Source organism: Argiope bruennichi, chromosome 3 (genome assembly GCF_947563725.1).
Source record: "Argiope bruennichi chromosome 3, qqArgBrue1.1, whole genome shotgun sequence".
Taxonomy (NCBI): domain Eukaryota; kingdom Metazoa; phylum Arthropoda; class Arachnida; order Araneae; family Araneidae; genus Argiope; species Argiope bruennichi.
Window position 1 is genome coordinate 119287503 of NC_079153.1, and position 18600 is coordinate 119306102.

Consider the following 18600-nt stretch of genomic DNA (forward strand, 5'->3'; position numbering starts at 1 on the left):
TTTATCAAATTTAGTAGTAACTGTATATAAAATATATGTCATTTAAATAAAATCCTTATAGCTGCTCACTAGGCAACAACATTTAAATAAAATAACTCATGCAATTCACAAATAATTATATTTGAATATAAAATAGTAGTTTTAATAATTTATACATATTTTTTGCATAAGATTTTATTGTAAGTTGTTGCTCAATTCATTTTTCAAAATTATTACTTGATAGCATAATATATTGCCAGCATACATTTTTTTAAAAGTGACCGAGTAAAACAAAGACACACACACGAACACATATATGAAGAAAAATGATTTATTATTGAGTTATTTTAAAGTGTAACTTTTTTATAACCAAAAAAAAAAAAATCACATATATCAAAATAAAGGTTTTTTTATATTGCATACTGATAAATAGTTTTCTATAACATATATGCCATTTTTAAATAATAAGAATACACCATTCTTTTTTACTTTGACTTGGTCACTTTTAGCTGTGTACCAAACGATATTAAACACACAAGAAAAATGGAACCATAACTGTAGAATTACAGTTTATAATACTTTACAAAAAATATCCAAGATTGAAATAAATAGTTTTGAAGAACTTAATTTATTGATTACAAAAAAGGTATAATTCATCATAACATTTTATGGTAGTTTCAATGTATTCCCTCTGTAAAAAATCTTGCTTAAGTACATATATACAAATACTGAATAAATGCTTGCAAAGCTTAACTAACAATTAAATAAAGTTTTGTTTATGGACTAATAACAGATTTTCCGATAAAGCTGAATTAAATGCAAAATTAAATATTAAAGACAACCTTTCAGCTTCCAAACAAATAGGAACAAAATATGTTACTAACTGCTTTCACATGTTAGTATGAAATTCAATACTTAGATAGATCTTTAACAGCATCTGTTCTATAAAAATAGATTTTTTTCTTTCACTTATAATTCTTCAAAATTTATTGGAAGCTAACTAAAAACACAGGTTAAAAGCCAAATGTGAATGAAAAAGATATAAAATATATATACAAGTTGAGGATAATTTCGACTTTTCACTGTTCGGCACAGGTAATTTCTGAAATAAAAAGAATAAAATTTCAAATTTTTATATAAATATAACATAGATATGTACTTGGAAAATATTCTTCACATTAAATATCAAGTAGTCGAAAAAAATCATAATGTGTTTTCCTATGATTTTTTTAAAAAATCCTTTCTATACTGGGTTGGATACTTTCAAATTCTGCGTTCAAACGATTAAAAAGGCAGAAAACAAGAAAAAAATCACTTTGGAAAGCACGGTTAAAAGTGCCAATTGTATGAGCTAGGAGACATGGTGTGGCAGTATTCAACCGGAATTCCATCAATAGTCATTTGAAATTCCGAAAATAAGCGATTATCCTAGAGTATAATATTGTCACGGAAATTAATTCTATACACAAAAAATATTCCATAAACTCGACGGGTTCGCTGCAGTGGGTGTGTTACACAGGCAACAGGCCTCAATAACGAATAAAGACATTCGTTAAAACGAAGACACGAATATATGGGTGATAAAATATAGCCGAGACGTACACAAGCAATATATACATCAGCACTTACTACAAACAGCAGTCCACAAATAGTAATAGGTAGTAAACAACCAAACAGCATACAAAGCGGTCAGACAGAATTCAACAGTAAGAGAAAATTTATAGTAACAGTAAGAGAATAGTTATTCACTAAGGCTTTTCCACATGCCTGCTATTTTCCACTGTTCTCTGCGCTTTGGCTGTACTTGGATGCCGACTAACTACTATACGAATAGCTACTTCATATATGATTCAACGCTGTTCAATACTTGTCTCCGAGACTTGGCGTACAGCTCAATTCTTAATCGTTTGAGCTCCACTCAATATTTGCGCTTCGCAACACATACTAACTATATGATTGGTACCGGCTTCCACTGTCGGTCTTTTACAGCTTTCAGAGCAAGGCACAGAAGGATCTCGAACAGTTAACATAATTCGCTTCCTATTGGTCCTATCGCCAAAATTCCTGAAGATTCCAGGAACATCCATTTAGTCGCCAAGGCTGGAGGGGGGGGGGGCTGATCAGCATCTAATAGAGCTGTTCGTAAAACTATCTTTCCTACGATAAAATTAATCATGCGGGGAAGCAATATTATTGATTCGTAAAGTAAAATCTTTTCGTCTCTAGTCATTTCGACTCTTTTTGTCTCTAACAGTGTTTTGGAAGTGCAAATAAAGCAGGCAATGATATCATACCCCCTTCTATTATTTTATTTTAAAAAAGCGGCATAAACGCAATAATGTTTTGTCTCCGAGACGCAAACTAAGAATATCAGACGTGGCATCTATGTCTCATTCCCCCCATTTATTACACTATTACGAAGAATAAAGAAGCATTCAAACGAGTCTTTCCAATCTACCTCAGTAAAGTCATTTGATCCCCTAGAGACAGTGACAAACAGTTGCCCAGTTGAGACAATTATTTGTCATTGCACCAACAGTGTTGTCTCACCTGTTCACACTAAGACAATATAGAGACAAAAATACATAAATAAATAAAATAAATAATAATAATAGCTATTATACCCAATCTATGCTGTTTTACTATTTATCTGAATTCAATGTTATGTCATACAATAATCCTTGAATGCAGCATATATGAATTTGCTGCATATATAGTGAAATTACATCGTTATTTTTTTTTGACTATCTGATAATTCACAATCCTTTTTGATGTATAAAATAAATAAATAAATAAATAATAATAATAGCTATTATACCCAATCTATGCTGTTTTACTATTTATCTGAATTTAATGTTATGTCATACATTAATCCTTGAATGCAGCAAAACAAATGATGTCTGAAAATACAAGATTTAATGAGTATAATGGGTGAAACAACAATACATTCCATTGAAGTTCCAAGAATTTTTGATAAATGATCAAACATGCATGTTGTAACTTTTTATCGTGGTGGCACACACTCTGCCGATTTGTTCATCCATTTATGTCCATGTGAACAAAATAACTCAAAAATCTAAAAAGCTAGATGCATGAAATAAAAATTATAGATTTATCATTAGAATTTATCTTTATCAAATTCTGAGATCAATTAATTAAAAAGTGAACCATCGGTCTGTATGTATATTTGCCCGATTGTAGTGACAAGTGAAATTCTATATCATCAACATTAAAAGAACTATTTCAAATATTGGGCCCAATCGATGGGAAGAAAAAATACCCAGAATCCATATTCAGTTTTTTTTTTTTTTTTTTCCACTGGTCAATAACAACAGAAGCAAGAAAACTCCAGCTAGCTTCTAATGAAATTAAAACTGTTAAATAATACAGATACATTACAATTTCTGAAAATGAATTTGCTCCATATGTAGTAAAATTACATCGTGATTTTTTCTTTTTGACTATCTGATAATTCACAATACTTTTTGATGTATAAAATAAAGTTACAAACCTTCTTCCTCTGAACCATCGTCGCAATCTGTAAACATAGGGCCTGATATTTCGACCTGCAAAGAGCATTATCGAATCAGTAATTTGCAACACATTTAATCGAATTTTAATGAGAATAAAAATAAAACATAATAATACAACTATTTTCAAAGATTCAGAAGTGTTATTAAAGTTGCTGGGAATGATAAAGGATTCTTAAAAGAAGTTCTATTCTTATCCGCATATAAATGTTAAAAGAATATGTCTCATGACTAACATAGATGTTAATCCAGGGCTGATACAGCTGCTAAAACAGTAAACTCATTATTTCGAGATGCTTTTCCGAAGTTGTTCAGTTTTAAAGTAGTTGTAGTGAAGAAGTGAATAAAGTGGCAGTTTATTACTTGTTTTATTACATCACCTTATGTACCATGGCTATTGAAAAAGATAATAAGAGTAACTTAACAGATGGCCAAATGGATGAGAGATCTTATTTAAGATCAACTTAAAAGGAAGAGAATTAACTTTCCTCTTCTGAAATTTTTTCAAAATCTTCTCTTTTTATTGAAAGAGAATGTTCCAGATTTCTTTTACACCATAATTTAGAAATAAAATCATCTCTTACATTGTAATATTGTTCTAAATGAATTATGACATAACTATCAAATTGGTAATTTTTACAGAGTAGAAAAGAATAAAGAAAAACAGATATTTTTTAAACTATCTGTTTAAGTTTTTAAAAACAAAAGTTCTTGCAATGAATTACTAAAAACATTATGGTTTAGTTGTTGCTTTCCATATCGTTACTATGCCCTTAAAAAAACATCAGTAATTTCACTTTCTTTTTTTTCCTTTTGTAGATTTAACGTTAAATTTTTTTTTCTTTTCGGAAAGTCGAAACCTTTACATTTATCGAAATGAGAAAGCAGTAAATTATTATTCATTGGTTTTTCATAAATGGGATCAAGAAGTATAAAAATTTTTAATATACAAAAAAAGTATACTTACTGACAGAAAAATTCGTTTCAGCAAAGAATTCAGGTTCATTGATTTCTCCTAACAAAATCTGATACTGAAAAATAAAAAGAGCGCAGAATAATATAGAAGTAGAATAAAAAGCAGATAAGAAAATCCTTTAAAATATGAAATTACAGAAACATCAAAAGAATAAAAATAATCCTTTGAACATTACCTCATCAGATGCTTTGGCCTCTTCAGAAAGATGTTCTTTCGCCAAATCCAACTCTTCTTCAATCATCTTCTTTTGGTCCCTTTCAGTGATTAATGCTCTGTCTAAGGCCTCATTGGCTTGGCGCAACTGTTGGCAGGTTTTTTCGCTTTCCCTTAATCTACTTGTAAAAGAAAAAGCTAATACTTCCATATTATAACTGGTTTGTTACAAATAACTTTAAAGTGAAGAGTATCTTTTAATTACGAATAGAGAACAAAATATCATTTTATCTGCCATATATAAGGTTTTAGCCTAAAGGCATTAAAAAAGTAGTTAATATTGAGAGAACTACAGGAATTTTCTGAAACTGCTGCAGCATTAATAGGGACAAATTTTCGACCAAGAGTGTGCATATACAATATCAACAATGATTTTAGGTCATTTTGAGCAGCAATCTTCTACAGAGACAACGTTGTTAGATTTTTATCATGGTAAATACTATCTGGAAACTGTTGCATGACACATGCATGCTGTAAGAAAAGTTTAACAGCATTACTGTTAGAAACAGAGTTATAAACTTTGTTAGGTAATTAGTTCTTATATAGCAAGTGCTTTCACAAAAAAAGAATTTTTTTTTTCAAAATAAAATTAAATTTCTTTATTAAACATTAATTGAAATATTAATATTACACTTCAATAACTGCAGGGCATATTATGGCACAAAAAACTGTTTCAACACATATTAAAATTCAAAAATTTTATTTTTCATTAATAACAATTTTATTTCTGGGATTTTTTTTTCTAATTTTAATAATATTTTTAAGTATATTTTACAAAAAAAAAAAAAAAAAAAAACCACCTTTTATTGTTTTGTAGCAACGTTTATATGCATGCAAAATGTATGAAATAAAATAATGATTTATGAGTGTACTTCATTATTGTTAGTGTTAAGAGTAAATATTTCATGAAACTGATAGTGTATCAGTAAGAAGTTTGTTACATGGAGAAACAGAAATCGTACATCTCTAAAGCAGTTTATTTATTAACATTTCAAATCAAAAGATATCATTGTTAAGAGATTGATTAGTATTTCGACAACTAACGAGCAACTAACAAGATTAAATTGAGAAATTGCCTTGTTTAGACCCATTGCATACTTGAAATTTCTGTGTACAAGCCATTCGCGACAGAAAGCAACTGAATATTATACACATTCTTTCGAATTCTCTCCTATTTCTGAGGAAACTGCTGAAAACAAGAAATCTCAAATCAATTGTTCGACACCTTATCTCTTGTGTAATAGGTATGCACCTCTAAACTGTTATCAATTTACTTTCTCATGGCTAATGTCTCCTTCATTTTGCTGTTAACCTATTAGCACAAGTACTGTACGATAATCTCACGATGTTGTTTGACATTTTGAAAGTCGGCCATTATAGTGAAGATATCATAATAATGTTGTTCGATATTTTGTACTAATATGGTAATGACTTGTCCAACAGAAATTAGAACTATGTACCAAATCTTCATATGGGAACTTTATAACAAATCATGTGTGGTTATTTCAGTATAAACTATTACTTTTTGATACAATTAGTACTCAAATATTCTGTGCCAAATGACAAATATTAAATTAATTAATTGTGCTTTGAAAAAAGAATACCTTACCTAGCATGGAGGGCAGCAACATCCTGAGACATAGATGGGGATTCAACCTAAAAAATAAAAAAAAATAATAATGATAATTAAAATAAACAAACTGACAAAACGTAAGCGTATTGGCATATAGAAAATGCCTTGTTTGATACTGTAGAGTGGGATATAGAACAGTAGACTACAAGATTCAACAAATAATTATAACATCAAACACAGAAAAACGACAAGTTATAAAGTATGTCACAAAATTAAAACTAGGAAACAAAATAAACTTATTAAGGCAATTTTATACTATAGAACTTTTGACAGAACGATACCATGTAAATACAATAGTGGTTTTTAATAGAAAAAAGGCAGTCGAGGATTCTAAATTAAATGAATTTTATTTCAATTCAAAATCTCTTTAATTAGGAATTTTCTATATTCTAATGTTAGTTATATAATTTTCAAGATCCACTAGCTACCATATACAGGATGTGCAAAAATATGCATATTAATCATGTCATTGCGAAAAAAAAGTGAGCCCCCCCCCTGCATTTTCCAGCTGGGAAAAACTCTGGTAAGCTTTATTGAATCTAATTTGCCAAATCAACATACTCATAACATTCCTAATCAGGAGAGGGTGTTAGTATAGCGAAAAACAATTAAGTAAATTAAAGGGGCTTAATTTAAACATTGGACAAACTCAGAAGACAAGAAAGAAAGAAAAACATGTAACATATGCATACTAAATTTTTCTTTCGCTGTGTTTTTATATAGCTTTGAGTTCCTCCTTTTTATCACGATTGTTTAAAAGTTAACATCGCGCATCCTTTAAAGTACCGATGCAGTAATATAATCTCAGTGGTGCAATCAATTAAAGATGAATTTTCCTTTTTACTCGCTGTTATCTTGACACGACAAGGCACGTTATTATCGCTTTTTTCACCCCACATTGGATTCTGCTAGCACATGTATGTCTTGTGCTACCATCTTTCAATAGAATGGTTATGGCTGGATTGTAAATATAAAAAGTCAAGCAAACGAATATATATAAAAAAAGACTGAATATTTTCTGATCAAAGATATTGAATAAAACACATAAGTTCTAAGAGATTTGCGGCTTTGGATCCTTCTTCGACTGAGTCTTAGGACAAAAAACTCTAATCATATTTTTCAGGCATACAGATTTTCATTTCCTATCTAGTTTGTAAGCATATATATATAAAAAATTATGTTTGTTTACAAGCTATATAATATTATTTTTTTAATTTCATTTAAGCTCATTATAAAGAAAGTTGAATGTGAATGTATTTATTCAAAGTATTAATTAAGTGCATAATGGATTTAATCTTATATTCACTTTCTTTCAGTTATTATTCTCTTTTTTTTTCAGTTATTCAAGGGAAAAAAGCTTTACCCCTCTTTTTTTAACAAGTATATAACTTTTCTATTGAAAATGCGTGTTTTCTTTTTTAACAATAAATATAAGTTAAGTAGATTAACAGTAAGTTCCTTAATTGTTTTCATACAAAATTTTATATTACACAAATTGCAATTTATTTAAAAATAATATTTTTTTATGCATCTTATATGGCAAACAATATATATATATATATATATATATATATATATATATATATATATATATATATATATATATATTTTAAACTCTTAATTTAAACCAAATTAATTTCCAAAGCTTTATCTTAATTTAGCCCATAGTAATTTCATTTTTTTATTTCCTGATCCAATTCCACTTCCGGTTTAATTAATTCAACCAAAGCTGTGTAAAAATTACTGCACAATCAATTTTACGTATCGAGTGAAAGTGATACTTCCATTGCCCTTATCAAAGGTCACCACGTGTATTGAATTGGCGTGTGGCCGGAAATCCCATGTTATATAAGACTAGTGATCATGTGTTTCGTTCCTTTTTTTACTTCTGCTTTTGTGTCGTACTAAGCCTTCCAATAAATAAATCATGCCTGTCTCCTGAGAGAGAATAAAATGAAATTAAAAATACTAAGTTTCATCTATGTCTTCAAACCTGCATTCTGCTTCAACCAACATAATGTGTTATGTATGTATGTATATATATATATATATATTGACAAAAATGTAATTATGAGAATAATTTTCAAAAAATAATTCGCTACAAAATAATGCTTTCAAAATGCATATAGTGAACAGAATAAAAACAAGATTGAATTAAATACCTTAACTGAAATAAGGTCAGACGTTGAGGCACCAGAATCTATTTCGGACTGCGATTTAACTTCTGGATTCACCTGGCCATATTGCTGCAACTTCCATCTCAATATATTTCTTTCTTCTAAAAGCTAATTCAAAAAGATAAAAGTTTTTTTTAATGACCTTTTGATAAGTAACTAATTCCTAATAATACAAATAACCGAACAAATTAAAGAAAATATCTCGGTAATTTAGAGGGAGTTTCTCACAATAATATGAAGAAATTTTAGATTTGGTTCATCAGACACTGCTGTCAAATTTTAAAAAAAGAAATGTTGTAGGCTGGATATTAATTATAAATTGTGTAAAGCGTGATGAAAAAATCCTTCAAAACGCTCTATAGAACAGATCATCGGATGGAGATCTGCCAAATTTGGCAGATGGTTATTTATCGGTAGTAAGTAGCTATTAAAATAGTTACAAAAATTAATTAATTTTTTTATTTAAAAATCATTGAAGTCCTAACATTTTTTTCTCAGTAACTTAGGAGCATATTATCGCACAAAAACTAATTTTACACCAGTTTCAAATTTAAAGAATTTACTTTTTAAAGGTACTAATTTTATTTATTACCGCATATATCTTAAAGCTTGGCTGGTTACCGCTGTTGGATCGGGAGATCCTTTACAGCCCTGAAGCAACAAAGCTAGCGGCAGTGATCCTCCAGACCTTTAACAATATCTGAGATTTTCTTTCCTCACTTTTTGCATTTACATGGAAACGACAATAACAACAACTAATTTTATTCCCATACATCTTCATTCCGTGTAATCTCATTTATGGCGAAAAGGTGTCATGAAATTGCAAGCATAATTAGCTAAGTTCTTGCCGCAAGGAAAATCAAAGAAACAGCCTCTCCAGTGCCAACCACAGTTCTGATTTCGCCACTATTTTATATTTCATATGTAATCTCATGATATTTAGAAACGTTACCAGTAGTAGCTCCTTCCCCATCTTTAGGCTTCAAAAGAAATCTCAAAATACTGTTTTAATGTACTTTTTCTACAGATAAAAATCTCGACACCCAATGCACCGATTTCAATTTTTAATTGCAAATTTTTTATTTCATAGGATCTGCAAATATGTCATTAATAGGCGCCTATCCCTCCACCTATATGTCAAAAAATAAAACCCTAACAGAATTCTTATCCTCGACAACGATTTCACGAATAATTTCATCTCTTTACAAGTGTAATTGATCAATATACGTATGTTTACTGTGCATGGAAAATTTAAAATAATACTTTGATCTGTTGAGATAAGATGCAGTTCATTAATGTTGCCGATATGAATAGATTGATGCTATTAATATGATGGGAAAAAAGCGGATGTAAACAATTTTAAATCTCCTTGGAATGTAACCAACATTCACCCCCTTCCCCAATATTCTCATTGCATTTAGCATGCTAATAAAGTAATATTTAACACCATCATTCATTTCCTTTCTTTATTCCCCCCCCCCACCCTCACTATGCTGTAGCACCACATGGTTGAATTTCCAGACATAACTTCAAAACAACATGGTTTGATGAACTCCGCAAAGTGCATATAGAGTTTTGAGATATCCTATCATTTTTTTTAATTATAAACTTTATAACTTTAAATTATCAAACATACCTTACTAACTTCTAAGCTTAACTCTTCACATCTTAGACCTTGCTTGTGTAAACTGCTCATAGCCTGCTGAAGTTCACTTTCTAATCTGACGGCATCAGAAACACTCTTTTGATCATGAGGTATGTTCACGGAAACTTCCTGCCTTCCTTGTTGTGTTTCAAGTAGTTTTATTCTATCCACGTAATAATTTTCTTTGTTATAGAAATCTTGTTTCATGATTTCAAAATTTTCGTTGGTCAAATTCAGTTCTTGCATAACAGAGTTCAACTGTGATTTCAAATTCTTATTTTCTTCTTTTAGTTCGCTTATTTCATGGACAAGGGTTTCATTTGGAGAGAATTTTGGCGATTCAACACTACTAATACTTTCTGCAGCAGAAGTTTTATTTTTGATGACATCATCGAGGTAATTTTTGGTTTTCTGTAGTTCGTCCGCTTTTTCCAGCAATTGATGTTGCAAATATACCTTTTCTTTCTCCAACAAATTTTGATTTCTAAGGGAAATATCACGCTCTTTTTCAAGTTTTTCAATATGCTGTTGCATCTCGGAACACATCTCTTTTAATGAGATGAGTTCCTTTTCAAGTTCTTTTGACTGTGAAATATCTGCAATTTCTCTAGGTTCAGCTTTCAAATTTTGTAACTCCAATTCATGCTGATGCTGCAAACTTTTTAATTCTGCATTGAATTTTTCAGTTAAGTTCGATAATTTTTGTTCTAATGAAGTTTTTGACGATGTCAGTTTTTCAATGAGATCCTGATACGTATCATTGTCGGAGAGTAGCATATTTGCATGCTCTCTCAAATTCTCAGCCTCTTGATGCAAATGAATATTTTCATTTTTTAACTGCATTAGCTGATTGTTAAGCTCCGAAATTTTTGTTTTCAGTTCTCCAGACTGTTCAGCAGTTTCCTTCAATTTTTCTCTAAGTCTTTCGTTATCTTCTTTCTGCAATTCATATGAAACATTCGCTTGCTCCCATGTGTGCTTATACTCTTGCAGTTCTTTTCTTATCCTGCAACATTCTTCATCCAGAATAGAATTGCGCTCTTTCAACTGCAAAATTTTGTCATTAGCTTTATTGAGCTCAGAACGGTGTTTCTCACCAACAGACTGTAATGCATCTCTAAGTTCCTTATTTTCATTTGTTACTTTATTCAAGTCTGCTACTAATTCCTGTTCACTCCTTGTACTTCTTAACTTGGCTTCTTCGAGTTCAGAGATTTGGTTCTTAAGTTCTTGTATTTCATTGGTGAGTTTCTCGTTTTTATCTTTAAACACTTTCAACCTACTTAAAACTTTCGCAAATTTTATTTTATATTCATCAGCTTCTCGTTTTTGTGATGGATCGCCCTGCTCCGAGGTTGTTAATGGTTCTGATGACGGCACGATTTTTGAAGAGGCTTGCTGGAAGACATCTGTGCCAACTTTTACTTCACGTGAAACGGGAGTAATTTGTTCTTCAATTTTAACGGTATCTTTGACTTTCTGACTTGCCGTAAATTCTTCTTTAACTTTTTCCAGTTCCTCACATAGCTGCTTATTTTGAGATTCTGTTGCTTCAAATTTACTTTTTAAACTGTTTATTTCATCATAAAAATGTTTTCTACTTTGGAGTAAACATTTTTGAAGCTCTAAGATAATTTTTTTCGACGTTTCGTCTTCAAGATCAGTGGATGGAAAATCACAATCCGGTATTTCAACGTTTGATACAAAATTATTAATTTTGATTAAAGCATTGATTAAATTATCTCTACTTTTCTCAAGTAAGCTTATTTTGTTCGTAAATTCGATTCTTTCTTTAGACTGTGATTCATCCTTTGCCGATTTCAAAGAATTAAGCTCTTCACATACTTTTTCATGCATGGACACAAAATTCGAATTTTGTTCTACCAAAATCCTGATTTTTTCTTCATTTTGTGCAATTAATAATTTCGATTCTTCTAAAGAATTAGATAAATTAAGATTTATTTCAGTGAGATTATCCAATTTGTATTGCATTTCCCCGATAGTAGATTCAAGACTTGCTCTCTCAGTTAACAGTGTCTGTATCTGTGAATTTGCATTGTCTATGTGTTGTTGCAAATAATTCTTTTCCTCTTCACAGGATGACAATTCACGTTTTAAATTTTCAACTTCCATCTGCAATCCATTGCTCACATTGTTCGAACTTTCTAGAACTCGGGACTCTTCTTCATAGTCGCTAACCTGCTTATTTAATTGATTAATTTCATTTTGGAGGGAAGATATTGTGGAATGTGCAATTGACAGTTCAGATTGCAGAGTGTTTAACGCGCCCTTTGAGGTTTCTAATTCATGAACTAATTGAAAAACTTTTTCATCTTTGTTACTCATTAGAGTATGGAATTCTTGAATTTTAGCATAAGCAGATTGTAATTCGTTTCTCTGCAATGCGTGTGCTTCACACAAATCGTTATATTTGCGAGTGATGTCTTCTAAATGGAAGATTTTTGTTTCATATTGATCAACTAATTGGACATTTTGCCTCTTCACCTCTTCGTTTTCTATTTTTAAGGCATTTATAATCTGCTCAGTTTCAGTGAGGGATTTTTCGCTTTCTTTCAGCTTTTCTAAATATGAATTCTTTTCGGCTTCCAGTTCATGAAAATGACTTTTGCTCAAACTTTGTTTTTTACTTAAATTCAAAATCTTTGATTTTAGACTTTCCAGCACAGTTTCTTTATTCTGAAAGGAAGATAATATCACATTAAATTTCGTGTCATTCTCTTTGAGACTGCTTTGTACGGAATTCGATAAACCAGTTAAAAAGTTTCTTAGAATATAACACAAGGACAGCAGGCTTTTATTTTCTTCTTCCAAAGATTCCACTTTGCTTTCTAAAGAATTACAAATCGATTTAAGAGATTGAACTTCTACAGAATGTTCAACAACACGATCAATAACATTTTTCGATTTAACAGAAAATTCATCTACTGATTCCCATTCGTCTTTTTCAAGAAATGAAATGTCTGTATCTATCTGAAACGAACTTAACAGAGCACTCACCATCATATAATAATGCTGTCTACAACTCTGTAAACATGGAAACTGAGTATCTATTAAATGCTTATATTTTTCATTTTCAATTGATTTTTGATCAAAAAGACTTTGCAAATCCGTAAGTTTTTCAGCTTGTACTTTTAACTGATCTTGCAGATCAATCATTTGATTTTCTTTTTCCAAAACTTTTTCTTCCAATTCGGAAACTGATTGTTTAAATGAAGAAATTTCATTTTCATATTCAGCAATTTGAGATCTCAACTCTGATATTGTTATCTCTAAATTCTCTCTGCTTGATATAAGCATTTGGTGCGATATTTCTAAACCTGCCAATTCGTCGGCAAATCTCGCATTCTGAAAAACTGCGTCCATTTCTGTCGTGGTGATTTTTTCTTTGCAATCCCTAATCTCTGACTCTGATTCCTGAAGTTTCTTCTCCAGCGTTTCATTTATTTCTGATAAATCACAGATTTGTTTTTCATAGTTTTCTTCTTTAATTTTGTAATCTCTTATAGAGTCTTTAAGCGAATCACACAGTTTAGAATTATCATCCTCATAAGCTTTGATTTTTTCATTTGCAATACGCAGCTCAGAGTCATAACCTGAAATTTTCTCATTCAATGTAGATATTTCCAATGCATGTCCTTCTTGTAATGAATTAAGGTTGTTCCGTAATGAATCATTTTCATTTGTTAAACTATCCACCTTCGCCCGAAATTCAATTATTTGATTTTCAAGCGTACTCTTAGAATCTGTCAATGCATTGAGCCTTTTTTCAAATTCCTTATGCTTATCAGAAGATTCCTTTTGAAGTGCATCGATGATTGAATTAGATTCCTGAACCTTCATCTGCTGATCATTGACAACAATTCTCATTTCTTCAATCTTGCTTTGCAATGCAGAGTTTTCACTAGATAATAAATCTACATCATTTTGCATACTTTTGAGAAAAGAGAAATATTTATCACCCAGTTGTTTCAAGTTGCTATTTTTATCAGACAGTTCAGATAAGAAATCTTGTACTATCTTACTATCAGAACTGGCAATTAAATTAGTTAATTTATTAATGGCACTATTTACAATGTCCAATTCCTGTGCTTTTTCTTTTAACAATGCATCTAATGACTCCTTTTCATCCTGAAGTTTCAAAAATTCAGATTCTAAATGCGTTTTTTCAGTTAAAACCTTCTTATATGCTTCATCTTTTTCTGTAAATGCCATATTAGAATGCAATTTTTCCCTCTCTAAAACAGAATTTCTTTCCTTTAAAAGTTTTATAGTTTCTTCATTAACTGAGTGGGTTTCAATTAGGTTTTGAAATTCTTCACGCGAACAAGAAAATTCATTTGTTATTGCTTTAAATTCACTCTCTAGCAGCTGAAGCCTTTGATTCTGCACATTTATTTCGGAATCTTTATCAAAAATTTCTTCTTTAATGCATTCTATTTCATCTTTCAAAAAGTTAATTTCATCTTTATTAGCCTTATCAGCTGATTCATAATCTTCAATGATATTATTTTTCTCCCAAATTAAATTTTCTACTTCTTCCAATTCTGAATGAATTTTTTCATTTTCATTTCTTAAACTTAATATAATTTCATTTAATTCATCAATGTTTTTTGTTTTTGATTTTAATTCATTTCTTAGCGTATTTAATTCAGCTTCCTGAGTCTCCAGTTCATTTTCTAGTTGTTGCAGTTTCTCATTCAATTCCATGACATATGAATCTTTAACTAATATTTCTGCTTTTATACGTTCTCTTTCTTGTTTTAAAGAATTAATCTCATCTTTATTAAACTGAGTAACTGATTCGAAATTTTTAATGGCACCATCTTTCTCCTGAATTAATCTTTCTTTTTCTCTCAACTCTGAATGAACATTTTCATTTTCTTTCTTTAAATTTAGGATTATTTCATTTAATTCATCAATGACTTTTATTTTAGATGTCAATTCATCTCTTAGAGCATCCAGTTCTGTTTCCAAATCAGTGATTTGTCCTAATAGTGAAGAGCTATTAGCTTTCATTTTTTCTTGATAAACAAGTTGAGTATCCTTTAATGTTTGTAATTCAAGCTTTAAATTCCTTAGTATTTCCTCTGAATTTGAAAGAAGCTGTGTTTTCTCCTGAATAGTTTCAAAAAGCAGTTTTTCTGAGGACATCTTTTCTTCGAGATCCGAAGAAATTTTACTAATGATATTTTCTTTTTCAGAAACAGTTTCCTTCAACTTTTCAATGACTGTTTCAAAAGACTTCAATTCAGCATCTCTGTTTTCTAGAATAGATTGCAACTTATCAATTTTTAAGTTACATCTATGCAGTTCTTCGTCTTTTTCTTGAAGACAGATCAGCATATTGGCTTTTTCTTTTATTTCTTTGTCATAATCATTCTTTAGATTTGAATATTCTTCAGTTTTTTGAATGGCATATTTCTTACAATCACTTAAATTTTTGGCTCCAATACAACTATAGAAATCTGAAAGCTGATTCTGAACAGATGAATAATGACTTTCTAACTCATTGATTATCTTTTCCTTTTCCACACATTCCTTAACTTTGCTTTCTAAATCTTGAATGACTTTTTTGTTATCACTTTCTAACTCCTGGATTGCCTTTTCTTTTTCCACACATTCATTAGTTTTGCTTTCTAATTCTTGAATGGCTCTATTATAATCATCTTCAAGAGTTTTGATCTTATTATTTAACTCTTCAATTTCTGAAGAATGCTTTTGATGTTGGTTTTCCAATTTCTCTTGAAGTTTATTAATATCTGATAATAATTCAGATATTCGATCTTCTGAATTTTTGAGTTTATCTGACATGATTCTCAACTCCTCTTTTATTTCAGAATTTTCTTTCTCTAACTGTATATCTGGTTTACTTTCACTGTAAAAAGATTCCTTCAATTGTTCAATCTCAGCAAGAAGTTCTTTCTTAGTTTTTTCATCACCTGCAACAGAAAATGAAATTTCACTTTGAAATCAAATTAATCAACTCTAAATTTTGAATACTAAGACTTTTTGAAAATTAATGAAAATAAAAGGTGCAATTAAATAGAAAACAAACAATTTGATGGAAAACAAAGAGTAGTGAATCAAAGTCAGAATAGTATAAAAATGACATACAAAATAATTTTTTAAGAAGTTATTGATATTTTAAGATTTATGTGTACCTAATAAATGAAAATAATTTATATGCTATTTGCTTAGTTAAATTTAAACAAGAGAAATAAAACAGTGAAAATAAGTAAAACATAACATAATCATATTAACATCATTTAAAACGTTGCATATGTAAAATGTGCCTAATTCAAAACTGATAGGCACACAATAAAATCCGATTTATCTAAAATGTTGAATTAAGAAAAAATAGATTTAAAAATAGAGAGCAAAGCAAAAGTAAGTTTAAAAATAGAGAGCAAAGAAAAAAAAGACAAGTTTTAGTGGAAAATGACAATAAAACATTATTGTAATTTGCATCTCAGTCATACTTTCTTTCAGAAAAATGAAGATAAAGTAAGGATAATCATCTTTATCCATTTTAAATTTATTCAATAGCAGATAATCAATAAAAGAAGATAATTTTAAATGCCAGAACGATTTTCATTAAAAAAAAAAAAAGAAAATCAAACTTCAGTGCATTTTCAATTTTCAGAGGAGGTAAGAATTATAAGACTAATATCAGTATAACTGGAAGGTATATTCTTTCATAAGTAATTTAATCCATTGTCTAAAATCACCTACTACAGAAAGTAGTTGCATGTTTTGATAGTTTAAAATTGGTGCAATTTAAAATTACATGTGCACAATAACAATGTCTGAAAACATTGGTTGGTAAAAGAAAGCACTAGGCATTTTGTAATGCAGTAAAATTTAACTAACAAAAGCTGAGACAGAATAAAAATTTGAATTATTTTAAGAATCCGAATCAAGAAAAAGTGGATTAAAAATGTATACAATTAATAAATACAAATTTTAAATTAAAAATATAAATATAAATATATTTTTATTATACAGGGTATCTTAAAAACCTTGACCACGGCCTTTATTCCTTAAGTATTGATCGTAGACATATACAGTAAATTACAAAGTTGCATAAAAAAAGGTGCAAAATGTTATGTAATCGATTAAAATTTTCAGGGATTTAACTTTACAAAAATACAAAATTCAATTTTTTATACGGACACTGTACAAAAAAATTCCCAATGAGTAAAATGTGCCCCATCCTCTAAAAAGGTCATGTACAAAATTTTAGAATTTTATCATGAAAATTTTCAAAGATATGTTAAAACAAAGTTGGTGCAAATCAATCACAAATTAAAATGTAAATGTTTACAGCTTCAGTGCAGATTATGCGACGCAGAAATGCATCATAAGAAAATTAAATATACTTCATATCTTTAGTTTTAAATACAAATTTTAAAATCTATGCTTCCTGAAAAATACTTTTAAATTTTATATTATGAATTACAGAATATAACTTAAAAATAGCACAGTCAGTGAACTTGTAAAAAATCTTATGTAATCTTTCATTAAAGTAATCTTTCCTTATGTAATCTTTCCTTTAAGCTATTATTTCTACACATTTTTAATACTTTTGAATCAATAAATAGTAAAATCATTATTTATTTATTCAATCAATACTTTCTTTGTTAAATTGTGTACAACCCCTAAAACACGAACATCTGACATGATTTTTTTTTCTCTTTGCGAACTTGTATCACTCATATCCAGACATCAAATAAAGGTTTAAGCCAGCATTTAAGTAGTTTCCTATCTTTGAGACTTTTTGTGATAAAATGCTGAAATTTCGTAAATGACCTTATTAGAGGATGCGGCAAATTTTACTCATTGGGAATTTTTTGTATGAGGTCCATATAAAAATTTAAATTTTGTATTTTTTAAAGTTTAATCTCCTGAAAACTTTAATTGATTTCATAGCAATTTACACATTTTTTTAGGCAATTTTGTAATTTACAGTATATGTCTATGATCAATATTTCAGGAATAAAAGCCATGTTCAAGGTTTTTGAGACACCCTGTATAGCCTAGCCACCTTTTGTCATCAACTGCTTCAACATGGATATTGATTTTATTTATCAGTTAAATCTCTTAATCATAACTTCATATCCATGATTTCGTCAATAAAACTTTTAAAGCAATAAATTTTCATAAGTATTAAATTTATACCTTTTTAATAGTCTTATATATACTTTGTTCATTTTGTACTTGAGCCTTTTTAATAGAAATCAGTCTCATGCTATCATAGTGCTATTACAAACATAAATGTCTGATTCAACTATATTCTAAGTTTTATGGAATTGTCCCTTTTTTTTTCATCTTGTAAACTACACATACATTCTTCTTTAGCTGATGAAACATTGAAAACAGTTTAAATCTCATGAAGGGGGAAAGAAATTAAAACATTGCCAAAATCC

At 29.5% G+C, this 18600-nt stretch overlaps 1 protein-coding gene across 2 annotated transcripts in view; it reads right to left on the bottom strand.

The window, feature by feature from the left end:
• LOC129962587 (uncharacterized) overlaps window positions 1-18600 on the bottom strand; it is a 34172-nt gene continuing 15572 nt past the window's right edge. Inside the window, exons 13-19 of one of the 2 annotated variants that reach the window (XM_056076387.1) lie at window positions 10145-16113; window positions 8494-8616; window positions 6308-6354; window positions 4661-4817; window positions 4477-4540; window positions 3491-3545; window positions 1-1081 (exon numbers count right to left, since the gene is read on the bottom strand). In XM_056076387.1, the coding sequence (XP_055932362.1) occupies window positions 976-1081; window positions 3491-3545; window positions 4477-4540; window positions 4661-4817; window positions 6308-6354; window positions 8494-8616; window positions 10145-16113 (6521 nt within the window). In that variant the 3' untranslated portion in view covers window positions 1-975. Of the gene's footprint in view, window positions 1082-3490; window positions 3546-4476; window positions 4541-4660; window positions 4821-6307; window positions 6355-8493; window positions 8617-10144; window positions 16114-18600 lie in introns of both variants that reach the window. The other variant, XM_056076386.1, reaches the window with a different exon arrangement.